At 21.0% G+C, this 16,184-nt stretch overlaps 2 protein-coding genes and 1 pseudogene across 2 annotated transcripts in view, besides 3 other annotated features; 1 reads left to right on the top strand and 2 right to left on the bottom strand.

Annotated features, from left to right (window-relative positions):
* Positions 1–4,937: 4,937 nt before the first annotated feature.
* Positions 4,938–5,765: a repeat region.
* Positions 5,660–9,625: a repeat region.
* A 2,189-nt stretch (positions 9,626–11,814) lies between these two features.
* Positions 11,815–11,963: a repeat region.
* Positions 11,964–12,432: 469 nt separating this feature from the next.
* Positions 12,433–13,026, top strand: EHI_171450 (uncharacterized protein; the record flags this gene model as incomplete). The annotated part of the gene is made up of 1 exon (XM_644863.1): positions 12,433–13,026. One exon carries the CDS (start codon positions 12,433–12,435, stop codon positions 13,024–13,026), a length of 594 nt encoding a protein of 197 aa, XP_649955.1.
* A 776-nt stretch (positions 13,027–13,802) lies between these two features.
* EHI_171440 lies at positions 13,803–14,661 on the bottom strand (annotated as a pseudogene).
* Positions 14,662–15,946: 1,285 nt separating this feature from the next.
* Positions 15,947–16,184, bottom strand: part of EHI_171320 (uncharacterized protein) — a gene marked incomplete at both ends in the record, with an annotated part of 739 nt that continues 501 nt past the window's right edge. Inside the window, one exon of the mRNA XM_001913885.1 lies at positions 15,947–16,149. Within this exon, the coding sequence (XP_001913920.1) occupies positions 15,947–16,149 (203 nt within the window). The remainder of the gene's footprint in view (positions 16,150–16,184) is intronic.

The following is a 16,184-nucleotide window of genomic DNA, read 5'->3' as shown; positions in this document are numbered from 1 at the left end:
TCTCTATTTATTAATTACACATTTTAATCATCAACAACACCAACAAACTCCACTTAATTGAAGAATATTGACAAATTCACTTCTTCATTTCATGAATACACTTAATCCATACTTTTATATATCATAACACATTGGCTCAAATTCTCCATTTGAATTATTCAATTAATCATTATTATTTATTTCTAATTCAATTTGACAAATTAATTAATGAATTCACATTACAAATTGATTATTCTCAATTAACATCACCATGAATTATCATTATTATTCTTCAAAATATCATGAAAGTACTTCAACTATTATATATAATTTAACACATGTCATATTTGTTTAATTTATTTGAAACTATTCATTAAAATTGTATCACATGTTTGTTCTTCATCTTCTTTATTATTTAAAATTGATTATATTTATAAATCATTAAATTCAAATAAATAATTAATGTTATTGACTCTTATTTTCAAAATATTTCGTCCAAATTAATATGAAAATAACAATTGTCATTCATCAAATCAATAATTCGATCATTCATTCATGTTCATGTTGGATATATTTCTATTATTAATCTAATAATCATTTGATTGTTGTTAATTCATATCTATTTGATGTAACCAGAATTACAACATTCATAGTTATGTTCCATTGAATAATATAATACAATCAAAGAAATTTGTGTATTTGTTATACAATGTTCTAGTATATTGTTTTGTATCATTATAGAATTATGACTTTAATCAAACCAAGGTATTTTCTACTTTTTGGTTTCTTTTTGTTTTAATTTTCTTTATTTTTGAAATAATTTCTTTTATTCTTGAAACAAACTTTTTTAATAACGTGAATATTGAATTATTCAAGTATGAAACTAATCTGTACTATTATTCATATTTCTTATATATTTCTAATTTATCAATCATTGTTAATTCTTTTGTTTTGTTCATACTTTTCTATTTTTTTACTTTTCTTTTAAATTATTCTGAATCATGATGATTATAATTTATTTTAAATATTCAATAAACATTGTATTGATTATTATTATTAAATAATTGAATTAAATTATTTTCAATATCAATTTATACCAAATATTCAATTAAAACATAAATAAAAATGACAATAAAGAATGAAATAAAATAATATGAAATATTTAATGATTATAGTCAAATAAAAAGATAAATTACAAGAATAATTATTTTCAATGTTATTAATATGAAGTATTGAAACATGAAATATTTATAATTTATTAGATTTAATTGTTATTTTAAATATTATAAATACAATAATTTAATTCATTAATCCATTAAAATAGAAGATTGAATAAAGATAAATAAATTATTTCTTCATTTTTATCATTCAAATATCATTTTATTTATGTTATTATCAATGTATTTGTATTATTTCTCAATATCATTTATTTAATAATGAATAAAATAATTGTTCTTCTTATTTTAATTGTGACATATATATATTGACGTTAAACATTCTTTCAATATTATAATCAATTTGATATAAAATAAAATGATTAAAATAAACATTTTGTTAAATGAGTTATTGCTTGTATTGTGTTATGAGATTATATTCATTTTGTTGAATGAAAATATCAATTATTTTTACATATTATTATATTTAAAAACAAATTATTCTTAAAATATGAATTAAAAACAAATTAGTAGTGAATAATTTATATATTTTATTTAGTAACGTATTCTTATTTATTAACATTTCTTCTTTTTATTTCATATGATTATGAATATTCAAATTTAAATATGTGTAATATTTATTTTCATTAAAGATCATTCAATTTCAATCCATCATCATTTTATATTATATTGATAATTTAAGTTTTAAATACTGTAAATATGAAATAGAATAATTTTAATTTTTGTTTATTTCTTTTCCAATTCATTATTACTTGATGTATTTATTCTTTGTATTATTTTAATACAAAATAATATTACGAATAACAGTTTCTCCATTTAATTAATAGAAAATAATAAATGCAAATGAAATAATAATAAAATAGCAATAAATAAATTCAAAGAAAATATAAAATGATATAAAGAATCAATTATTTATGAATTGTTCACTGTATTATTCACATTTCTATTTCAATTAATTATTTCATTATAAATCATTGTATAATTAATAAATATTTCAAATCACTTGTATTTGTTTCATATAACGAAATAAAATAACAATAACAATCAAATGATATTAATCTCTATACTTTCATTTCATTAGTTATTTATCATCATTCTTAAAATGAAAGAAGATAAACTGATACTTTAATGATTAAAATAATATAATATAATTTCTTTTTATTTTCATTATTTCATTTTTTAAATCAAATAGCATAACATTTCTCATAAATAAAAATTAACCAAATAAATTAAAATGTCATTTATAAAAATGGTAACATCATTCTTCATTATAAAATATCTTAATATTCAATTGTGAACCATTAATTATGACAGAATCATCTTCATTGTTGTTTGTGTAATACTCAATCAGAACATATTCAAAAATAAAATGGCAACGAAAAAAAGCAAAAATTCGAAAAAAGAAGAGAAAGAAAGACATAAAAGAATAAAAATAAAGTAGAAGAAGATGAAAGAAAATAAAAAGTAATAAATCACAAAGATGTAATAAAATAAGAAAAGAAGAAATAAAAAGTGTATTTTTAATATAAAAATTAGAAATATTCAATAAAAGTGTCTAATTTAATGATGTAAAATGATTAACAATATTTTATTATTGAAAAATATTTTATTATTTTTTATGTTTATTATTTATATGTATAACTTCATTATGATGTTTATTATATAATCAATCATATGTGTTATGTTATTATAACATATAATAAGTGATAAAAGGGAACGAAAATTAGCAAAGAAAAAATGCATCTAAATAATTTACAAAAATGAAAAAAGATGCAAAAAAATTTGCATCCATAGAATATTCCATTTATTATATTTTGCTCCTAAAATAAAAATAAAAAATAAAAAGTATGATAAATACAGAATATATAAATATTTATGTTTATATTTTATGATCATTTGTATTCATTTTGTATGAAATATTAATGAAATAGATGATTTGATGAATCATATTTAATTATTTTTATTATTTTTATTCTTTTATTATTATGTTATTTATCTATCGTATTTTTATATTTATTTCTCTGTTTATATTATTTATATCATTGTATTCTTCTTATTATCTATATATTATTATATTCTTCTTATTTTATGTTTTTATGTTTATATTCTTTAGATTTTCTTATTGTTATTCTTTTATATTTAAATGTATTTTATTATTTGAATATTTATCTTTATCATTTTTATATTCTTATCATTTTTATATTATTATCATTTATATCTATTTTCATTTTATATTTATTCTCTTTTGTTTTATATTAATATTAATTTTATCTTTTATACTTTTTATTTATTATTATATCATTGACTATCATTTCTCGTTTTATTTATCATTTATTCTTATTATTCTTTTGTTTTATATTCTATATCATATATTCATATCATTTTCATTTATATTTTATCACTTATTATATGTTATAATAACATAACACATATGATTGATTATATAATAAACATCATAATGAAGTTATACATATAAATAATAAACATAAAAAATAATAAAATATTTTTCAATAATAAAATATTGTTAATCATTTTACATCATTAAATTAGACACTTTTATTGAATATTTCTAATTTTTATATTAAAAATACACTTTTTATTTCTTCTTTTCTTATTTTATTACATCTTTGTGATTTATTACTTTTTATATTCTTCTTCATACTTTCTTTTTATTCTTTTATATATTTATATTCTTTTTATATTCTTTGTTTTTCGTTGTTGTTTATTTTTGTTTCTTCTATTATTTATCACTTTTATATTCATTCATTCTTTTTATTTCTTTTTTATTAATTCTTTAGTATTGTATATTTCTTTATTATTTCATTTGTGTATTATCAAAATATATGTTTTATTGATTTTATGTTGAATAAATTATCGAATATAATCAATATTTTCATTCTTATTTATTCATTATTTATTCTGAAATGTTATGTATATTTATTATATTAAATGAATATGATGAATGAATATCAATATTATTGTTTATTTGATTTTAAAAAATAATAAATGAATATGAAATAATAAATGAATATGAAATAATGAAATAAAATAATGAAATGACAATGAAATAGAATAATCTAATATTGAACAAATCAAATAAAGAATATATTGAATATATCATTATTGTTACTTTATTATTTGTTATTTGTTATTTCAATTATTAAATATTAATAAATTATTATTCATGAGTATTTAATTGATTGATATTTTACAATTTCATTTTCATTTTATTTAATAAATGAAATATAAATAATAAATGAATGAATAATAATTTAATATATGAAATAATAAAAAGAAAGATAAATAATAAAGAAATATGATGTATTTAATATATAATATAATTTATTATCAAATATAATAATAATATCAAATGATGATTTATTTTTATTTCAAAATATTTTTCATCATTAAATTTTGCACTTTTTTATTTGTTTCAATAAAATTTGCATCTTTTATTTTTTTTTCATTCTTTTCTTCTTTCATCATCTCTTTTCTTTTATTACACTTTATCTTCTTTCTTTTTATCTTCTCTCCTTTCTACTTTTATTCTTTCTTCATCATATCAAACTTCTTACTTTCTTTTTATTCTTTTATATCATTCATTCTCTTCTTTTTCAATTATTTGCTTTTTTCGTTGCCCTTTTTTTCCATTTTATTCCTTGTTTTTTTTTCTTTTTTTTTCTTTTCGTTATTATTTTTTTTTTCTTCTTTTCTTTCACCTCATAATTTTTTCTTTATCTTTCTCTTTTATTTTTAACACCTTTATCTTTTTCAAAAAAAAAAAGATGCATTACAGGAGACACCACAAAAAATATAGAAAAACAAATAACCAAAGAAGAAGAAATTCATATCAACCAAGAAATATAAATGACAGAAGAATGAGTGAAAATAGGTATTATCTGTATTGACAGACATACATGAATAATCACACTAATCATTACAATAACAATTATTACCATAACTATCACAACATAGATGATACAAATCGTTTCACTCATCACTTCATTCATAATCATCGTCATAAACACTTTGACAATAATAACAACTTCAACAGAAATAAACAATATCAATATAATAGAAACAAATCCAATAATAACACACAAAGAAGGCACAAACAATATCAAAATAAGAAACAAAACAGAAAATAAAATAAAAGAAATGATTGAAATACAAAATCAAGAATATTGGAAAAGACTCTTTGAAGAAGAAATTAAAATACTTACACCACAAGAAATAGAAGAAATTAAAAATACTAAGATTAAAGAATATACATCATCAACAATATGGAGAAGATGGTATTTTATTGCACGAGAAAAAACAAAAACAATCAGAATAGAAGAAGAAACTATTAGTATAACGATGGAAGAAGACAATAATCAGTACAACCCAAATGAGATTAATGATAATAGAATATACAATAACTATGTAATGAGTATTGAAAATGAAGAAGACGATGATAAAGATTCTACGAGAGAAGAAGAGGCTGGTAGAAGAGGAGAAGAGGCTTGCTGAGGAGAAGAAGATCACTAAAGGAGAGAAGAAGAGGCTGGTAGAAAAGGAAGAAGAAAACAGTAAAAAGAAAAAAAGAGTAGAAGAAATAGAAAAGAAAGTGGAGGAGGATATGAAAGAGAAAGAAGAAATGAAAAAGGAAATACAAATAAAAGACCAAACCATAAAAAAACTAACTAAAGATATTATGGCATTAAAGAAGAAGCATGAGAAGGAGATAAGCACAAAAAACCACGAGTGCGATAAAAAAATATTCAAATTCCATGCTGAATCTGAGAGAAAAAGGTCTGAATTAAACAATTTAACACATCAATTAATATTCATGAAAGATAAATTATCTAAATTAGAAAATAAAAATACACAGGAAGAAAAGAAGAAAGATGATGTAAATTACAACATTACAGACTCATCTGAAACACAAATAGTAAATGACCTCACCCCAATGTGGTAGTAGCTGATGAAATATCATCAAGTGAAGATGATCTTCCAAAAAAAAGAAAGTTAACGCAGAAATCCATTGAAGAAATTGATATTCAGCATAAGAAGATCACCACATTTGAATTAGACAAACAAAAAATAAATGAAGCAAACAGATAGAAAAGAAGAAATTTTAACACTTTATAAATGTTTTGCTTTGAAATTATTTGAAAGAAAATTAAGAGGTCAACTTAAAGAAGAAATAATAGAAAGACTAATACAAGAATTTGGAATTAAAGTAAATGATATTAATGAATATAAAGAAATATTGAAGAAGACATTTAAAATAAAGAATGAAAATAAAAGAGAAATCAATAGAATAATGGAGGAAGAAATAATAAAACATCAATAGAAAGATAATGAATTAAAAGAAATAATATCAAAAATGAACAAGAAAGAAGAAATAGAAGAAGAGGAGGTAATGAAAATAATTAAAGAAGAAGAAATGAAAGAACAAGAAGATGTACAATTTATTAACTATTATTACAATAAGAAGAAAATACATCAAATAATTAATATTATTAATAAAAATGAAATAATAATCAATACATTAGATGATTATTATCATTATATTAAATCTGTAGCTTCCACTATTAACATCATTAATAAAAATAAACAAGAAAGAAGTGGAAAGAAAAGTATAGAAAGAATATTACAATCAAAAATATGTAGATTAAGAGATTTACTCCATAATAAACAATATATGAAATTAAAAATAATATTACATATTAAGAAAAATGAAGTATATCATATTAAAATAAAAACAAATTAACAAATAAACTATTATAAATACCTCTGAAAGATGAAAAGAATAGAAATAGAAACAAGAAAGAATAATTGGAAAAGAATAAGATGGAATTATAAAATGATGAAATATGGAAAAGGCAACATCTAAATAAATCTAAAGAAGATGAATATCCAGATAATATCTCCACTATTAATTTCTGGAAAGGAATCTATGAAACTAACACTAATATAGATTTCCTGAATATTAATTTATATGAAATATTAATTGAAAATAGAATTAATGATAGAATATCAATAATCACTCCCAATGAATTAAACTGTGCTATTAAATTTATTGCTAACTGGAAGGCACCGGGAGTTGATAAAATACAAGGATTTTGGATTAAATAATTAGAACAACCAATGAAATACTTATTAAAATTATTTAATGAATGGTTGAACAATCCTAACGAAATACCTCTTCATTTTATTCAATGAAGAACAATATTAATATATAAGAAAGGAGATAAATTAGACCCACAGAATTACAGACAAATAACTTGTTTAAATTGTCTGTTAAAAGTATATACATCAATATTAAAGATGAAAATAGAAAATCAATTGATGCTAAATCCAATTGAAAAACAACTATCATTAAATCAAATTGGATGTAAGAAATACACATATCATCAAAAGAAGTGATTATTATACAATACTATAATCAATCAATTATTAACTATGATTAAATTAAAATCTATAGAAACATATTATGACGTCTCCAAAGCATATGATAGTATTAATCATCAATGGATTAAACAATGTTTAATATATTTTAATATCCCACTAGTAGTAATTAATAGTATATTATACATATTAAATAATACATATCTTAATTTGTATTATAATCAAGAAAGTGTAGGTATAATTAATGTAGAAAGATGAATAATACAAGGTGATAGTTTATCTCCACTTTTATTTGTATTATCTATTGACATATTATCTAAACAATTAGATAAACAAATAAACAAATTAAATATCAAAATGAATGGAGAAGAAAAACAAGTCCAGTTAAACCACATATTATATATGGATGATTTAAAGATAATGACTAATAGCCTCGATGAAATGGAAAAAGCCCACAAATTAACTAAAGAAATATTTAATGCAATAGGATTAAAAATTAATGTAGAAAAGAGTGGGATAATGACTAATATTAATAGTCAAATAAATGGTGAATTAGCTGAACTACCAAGAGTAACTAATGACAATCATTATAAATACCTTGGTATTAAAATATGAGATAAAGTAAATAATAATAAATATTGTACAAGAATATTAAATGATGTATCTTCTATTTTATCATCATTAAACACTATGAAATACAGCAGCCTCAATACAATAAGAAAGATTAATAGTGATATAATCTCCAAATTAAGATATGGATTTTGTATTGTCACATGGAAACTAGGAGAATTGGAGAAGATAGATAAACAAATTAGAAAATCATTGATACAACTCCAATTATATAGTAGAAATATCCCAAAAGTAGACTATATGTTAAAATAAATGAAATGGGAATAGGATTAATGTCAGCAAGAGATGAATGTGATAAAGAATTAATAAGAATATATTTAAAATACAAATATCAAATACAGGAATATGAGAAATGATAGAAACAATAAAAGAAAATCCAAATTGAATAATTAAAAGAATGAAGAAAGCATTTGGTAAGAAGATTAATTTTAATGAATTAATGAATGTAATAGAACTAAATGAAAGAAAGAACAATGTAAAGGAAATATTTGAATGGGTAAATAATGAATTAAATGATAGATATTTAAATGAATGTAAAGAAAAGAAATGTGGTGAATATATAAGATGTGCAAATGGCACTTTCAATGATAAGAAATTAACAGTAGCCACATGGAGGTCATTAAATATAAAAAGAAATGCATTCCTCCAAATAGTAAAAATGCAAGAAGGAGTAACTATGACAGGAAGTATTAAAGCAAAAATACTCCAAAATGATGCTTTAAAATATTGTAAACATTGCCATAACACAATAGCATCTATTAGTCATATATTGTTAGGATGTAATGAAAAAGAATCAAATATTAAAACATGATTATGTTTGTAAACAAATATATAAACATATATTAATTACACAATTTACTGAATTTGATGCAATTGATTTTAATATTCCTCCAAATTGTATTAATAATGATGAAATGGTAATAACTTACAATAAAGATTTATTGGTTAGTGACCATTCTTTCCATGCTAGAAGACCAGATATATAATATCAAAATATTACAGAAAAGAAAGGATATATCATAGATGTTGCTATATGCTAAGATATGAATTTAGAATTAAATTATATTCATAAAATAAATAAATACAAAGATTTACAAGAGAAATTAAGAAACAATAGAGAATTAATATATGTAGAAATTATACCTGTAATATTATCTATAAATGGACTAATACATAAAGAATCAGCAAGAAGATTAAAATCACTGAAATTACAATTAGACTTTTCCAAAATCCTACGAACAATAATAATAAAAAATATGAAAGACTTAATGTTTTATACATTCAATTCTGGCAGCACATTAGAAGAAGAACAATCTAATGCGAGCATGCTAGAAATGAACTCTAATACACCAATAGAGCATATTGAAGAAACTGAAATAATCACTTCTCAGTATGAAGAAAATCCAATTGAGGATATATCTAATAATTGACCTTTTTTTTTTTTTTTTTTTTTGTTTTTGTTTTTTTTAAACACCTTTATCTTTTTCTTCACTTTTACCTTTTTCTACACTTTTCTCTTTTCTATTGTTTTATTCTAATTTCTTCTTTTTCTATTTTATTTTTTCTTTTTCTTTTATTCTTTGTGTGTTGTATGTTAGTAATTATTTTATATGTTGTGTGTTTGTTATATTATTTCTTTTGTTTATTTATATTCTTTGTTTTTTCTTTTTCGTTTATGTTTTTCTATTCTTTCAATTTCTTTTATTTATCCTTTCGTTTTGTTGTTGTATCTTTTCATCGTTTATTTCATTTTTTTGTGTAATTGTCATTTTATTCACTGTTCATTGTTGTATTCTTTCTTGGTGATTTACTTCTTTGTTGCTTTGTCATTCTTCTCTTCTTTGTTCTTATTATTTCCTATATTTTCATTCAGTTGTATTTATTTTTATTTTCTAATTCTTTGTTCATATATTCATTATTTATTTTTCATTTTTTAATATCTCTTCTTTTCTTCTATCTGATTGTATTTATTTATATTTCTTTTTTTTATATTCCTGCTACTCATTTTCTTTCTTTATATTTTTATTTCTTCCTGTTTTGGTTTTTTAAACTTATTCTTCTTGTTTCTATTCTTCTATTTATTATTTATATATATTTATTATTAGCGTTTGTATCTTCTTTGTATATTTATGCTATATTTTGTATTATAATATGTATTTTATATCTTAACAGTATTTATTCTTCATATCATAGTGTTATCTGTATCATTTCATGTCTGTTTGTATTTCTGTTATACTCTTCTAATTCTTTGTGTTTGTCTTGTTCTTCTCTTCATTTCTATTATCATTTCTTGTTCTTCTTTGATTTAACTTATATATATTTCTCTATATTTTTTTTTTCTTTCTTTATTCTATTATCTTGATTCTATCATGTTATTATTTCAGCTATTTGTATATCCCTTTTATTTATACTTCTTCTTTCTTTTATTATCTTCTGTAATACTTCGATGTTATTCTCTTTTTTGTTCTTTCGTTTCTTTTTATCTCTACAATTTCTTTCATTCTTATATATTCTACATTTGTATTCTTTGTCTTATTCTTACTTTTCTTTAAAACTTTTTTTATTTTCTTATTAATCATTGAATTTTCTTTTATGTTATATTTTATGTGTCTATCTTTGATTCTTTTATTAAAACTTATAACTTCTGTACAATATTCCTTTTTGTTTCTTTTTCATATTGTTTAGATTAAATAGATTTCTAAAATATTAAATATCTTCATGATTATGATTAAGTTCTGTTGTTCATTTATTTCTATGTTTATTTTATTATTGTTTTTTTCTCGTTCATTTTAATTTTATTTATTTCTTATGCTTTGTATTTCATATATTCTTTATTCCTATCTTTTTCTTGTTTTTTTTGTTTTTCCTGTTTATTGTTTCTTTTATCTTGTATTTCTTCTTTTGGTTTCTTCTTCTTATTTTATTTCTTTCTTAAAATTCTATGAGTTGTAATTGAATGAAATTATTATTTTAATTATTCTTTTAATCATCATTTTAATTATTATTTTAATTATTCTTATAAACACTCTTCTATTATTTCTATTGAGATAATTAAAAATATCACTCATTCTTCTATTCTTTATTTTCTTCTATTATCATCTTCTATCATTCGCTATATCTTCCTTCTTTGTTCTATCCAGCTATTTATTCTTTTGATCATATTATTATGTGTTGAATAAAAAGATGTTAAAGAAAATGAAAAATAATAAGAAAGATAGAAATGACAATAAATAAGATAATAGAATAATGAAATTATGAATGAATAAAATATTGAAGAAAAACAAAATAAATAAATTATGAGTGTTATGTTGATTAGAATTTCATAAAATTTATATGTGTTTGTTTCATTTCTTCATTGTTGTTTTTTTTTGGTTCTTTTCTTTTATCACCATCTTATTTATTCTTCTTTTAACTTATTTTTTTTGGTTTTATTGTTTATTAAATCATGTCATTCTTTATATTCTTATTTAACATGATTCTTTCTTTAACTCATTCTTCATGTTTCTCGTTCATTATCATTTATCATTCATTTTTATTGATAATATATATGTTCAGTCTATATCTTTCATTACTATTTATATTTCATTATTATTAAATAATAAATGATACCATAATCATATTAATTACTTCATTTATAATCATTTATAATAAACATTAATAAATATCAACTAATTAATTTTGAATGAATATTATCTCACAATATACATCATCATAATCAAATAATATTTGATAATTAATTATTTGAAATTGTATTAATGTTTGTTTGTGTTTCTGACATGCCATTCTTTCAGAGAATAAAAAATATAAAACAAACATAGTGTAATGATTAAATAAAAAATAATAAAAGAAAAATCAATATGTCATGAAGACAAATAGAAAATGGGATAAAAGAAAAGAAATATAAAAATATACAAATTAGATATCAAAATATAATGTAATATTTAATTCAATTAATACGGATTCAAAAACAAATAAAATAGAAATAAAATACATAATAATATGAATGAGGAAATAATACACATAAAAGAAATTATACAATTTGAAAAGAATAAATAATGAAAAACAACAAATACAAACTCATTTTAAATAATACAAATTAAACTTTAAATTTACTTTATTTTCATTCAGTTCAAACCCATAAAAATAGATTGACTCATGAGTTAAACTCATTGAGTATGATTTATTTATAAATATCATTTTTTTAAAAAAATAATATTTAAACATCACCAAAGTATTGAACAGTAAAAACTCAATGAAAGTTATTTCATTTAACCAACCACAATTTCTACATTACACTGATGAAAAAGATAGAGCAGAGAGAATAGCTAACATTCTTTCTAACAAAGATGTATTAACTTTATATGACTCAAATAATAGTTCATTATCTTCTACAACAATATTCAATTACATCCAAAGAGAACGAGATGTTTATTTTGTTGCAGAAGATTATAATGATAATTGTTTTGGTTGTTATGTATCAAAAGCACCATCGTACATTGGAATTGGAATAACTGACCAACATCATTACATATTCTCTTGTTCATTAGAAAGTGATGAAATAAACACATTTGATTATCGGATATTCACTACATCGTTTTACATTCCATTAGGTTCATCCATTATCTTTAGTTCTCCTTTTGCATTTGTTGTTGATAATCAGTTAAATTGTTCATTCTCTAAAGATATCAACGTTATTTATATGAAAGAACATAATTCATATTGTGACGTTTCTAAGTATTTTCCATACGTAGAAAACCCAAAGTCAATTCCATTGAAAAGAATACGTTTTTTTACATCACATACTATTATTAGTGATGATGTGAAAAATAAGAATGAATATAAATAGGAAAGGAGATAAATTGTGTTTTAGTCCATTGAATCAGTATTCCATTGAAAGAATAAGATAATTTTACGTTTTATGCAAAGAGATAAACAAATAGAGTTTTATATAATTATTCATCTTGTTTAATTTTTGAATGTTTTATAATTAGAAAAATCAATGAGTTTTCAATCAACAAATAAAATAAATAAACCATCAATGTAACTATGACATTGAATGTTACATTATTACATTATTATAATATTACAATATTGAAATATAAATAATTTTATTTTATTCATTATTTGACGGTGAAGTATTATGATTTTTTTCTTAAAAATCTGAAAACATCACCATTTCTATTCTTCAAATCTATTTGTACTATTTCATTATGTTATTTAATTCATTTGGTTTTGTTTGTTTTACATTCATTGTCATTTTTCCTTGTTTATTTTCTTTTTATTCTTATCTTCAAATTATTTCATTTAATTTCTCATAACTTATTCTTATTCTTCTCTTTTATTAATTTGTTTTATCTTTGTTATAAACATAACTTATTATTCTTATTTGTCTGATGTTATTATCATCATTAATTGATTTATATAATGTTTTTGTGTTATTATTTTAGTTATGAAATAATCATTCTAACATTGTGTATTGTGTATTGTGTATTTTCATATGAACATCATATCTATACTCATTTATTCATATTTGTTCTATCATAGTCATGTTAAAAACACAACATTTCATTGTATAAATAATTAGTCATTTGATTTTGAATAAACTATTGCACAAACAATTTCTTAGTTGATTTTAACATCTCGTTCAACATAATGAGATGGAAATATTCCTATTTTCCCTTTACTTTCTCCTTCCCACCATTCTCCATCAGTAGAAATAACTGTGATCCATTCTCCTTTTTCTAATTTCAATTCATATTCATTTTGTGGGTTGTAACTATAAACAACTCTTCCATGAAATACATTCGTTGGTTTTCTGGTGGTGTTTTGAACAGAGTGTGTTTTGACTGAATTAGTGATGACATTAGTCAGTTCTAAAATGTTCTTTTCTTCATCTTTCCAATGATATTGACTTACTCTCTCAATAATTTTACTGTTCATTGTGAGACAACCCCATCCTTCTCTAATAAATACTTGACCAATACTTTCTGCTATCTCTGAAATTGTTTTAAGGAGAATATTTCTATCATTCTTTAATTCATTTCTCATTTCTAAATATTCTTCTTTACTTTGTTGATATTTCTTGTTGATGGAAATTAAAGAAGAACATGCTAATTTCTTTTTCTTTTTCTTCATTACTTGTTGTTTTATTTTATCCATTTTTTTTTCTTCTTTCTTCCAACTCACAGTCTCTTCTACTTAATATTCTGAATTGATTAAGAAATGAATGGAGAGTGATTTCTACATTATCTTTGATGAGTGAATTGAAATAGTTTTGTTGATTCAGAATATCTTGTGATGCATTCAAAATGGAGTTAGTCAGTTGTGTTGCTTTGAGGTTGTTTAGTGTCATTTCACATAATGAGTATGAAATTTCAACTTGAAGTAAAGCAGCTTCATGAAGTGTGTTTTTGAGTTTGATAATTGTTTGTAATGTTGAGAATAACTTCTTTTCTGATTCAATGGATTTTTCTCTAATCATCTGATATTCTTAGTCAACTGTTTTTACTCTTTCAACCTTTGTAAACAACTTAAACATCTCATTTCTCATTCTACCCATTCTCTTCTAATTCAAGTCAATGTTTCTTTTAATGCACTGTCTTTTCATTTTGAAGAGTCAACCATCACAAGAATAGATGAATTAAATGTTATAAACACCACAATGATAGAATGAGAATAAATGAAATATTCACAAAATGAAACATCCAATCAATCTAATAATCAAAATTGTGAATATTTTGTGTATAATAAAATAATAGAAAGGATATTATAGAAAATAGTAAAATATTCAATTCATTTTTTAGAAAGAAGAGAAAAAGGAATTTCAAGAATTTAAATAAAAAGAATAAGTTCATTTCATAACATTATTGTTTAATGTTTATTTCATCATTTCTGTTTATTATTTCCATTTCGTTCTCATATTTGTATTATTTGATTTTATTTATAAGAGTCATTGACATTAATTCAATAACAATGAAACTCTGATTTGTTTGTGTTTTATGAAATAAAATAAGTCTATGAAGTAACTTAGAACAAAGTATAAATATTTTGTTTTACTGTTTTATTCCTTTATAGTCTACATCTTTTTATCTAAATAATATATAACAAAATCATAGAATAAAAAACAAAAGAAATTGTTGATGAGTTTCTTATGCTTTATTCAAATGTTTTGGCTTAATATATTATGAGGTGTTTATTATTTGATTTCATTTGAGATAGTTTTTATATTAGTCTTTATCAAATTTTGTAAATAATGGAAATATCGTTTTTGCATTGTTTCTCTTTTCATATTATACAAAACATTCTTTTTTGATAATACTCCCACATAACTTACAAAAAACTCTATTTCTTTGACTATCTTTTTTTCTTCATAAATTAAAGTCTTTATAGTTTTTTATAGTGTAAGATAATATTATTCTTAAAAACTTCAATTTGTGCTTAAAACCCTTTGTTATCTATTTCTTTAATTCCCCCGTTTAAATCTAAAACTGGGTTTATATCTGAGTTATTGAAGGAAATAGTGTTATTAAGATAGTACTATTCTTCTAAGAATTAAAGGTTATAACGTAATGTCTTTTTTAAAAATCATTCAACTCAAGGAAAAATGTGAGAAATATAACAAGTAATATCTTTGTATGTCACTATATCAGAATCAATTTGAAAAGTAAAATAAAAGACATGATGACAAGATATTAGTTAATACTAGACAATTATATAATATTTAAATATAGAAATACAATAACAAAAAAATGTTTGTTATAGTATTTCTATATGTTGAACCTTTCTTTAACAAGAATTGGGACTTCAATGCTTTGAATTATTCTTTCAATTTTATTATCTTTTTTCTCAATCTTTTCTTCTTGTTGTTTATTCTGGAGTTGTGTTGATGAAATAAACTTATTTAACCAATTGAGATGACTCTGGTCATCTTTTCCAATACACAATCTTCCAATTGCTGTTCCAGAAAATTCTTTTCGTTCTTGATCAGTAAATCTGCTTAAATCA

Source organism: Entamoeba histolytica, genomic scaffold (genome assembly GCF_000208925.1).
Source record: "Entamoeba histolytica HM-1:IMSS scf_1104750518867 genomic scaffold, whole genome shotgun sequence".
NCBI lineage: Eukaryota > Evosea > Mastigamoebida > Endamoebidae > Entamoeba > Entamoeba histolytica.
This window is presented reverse-complemented; position numbering and strand designations above follow the sequence as displayed.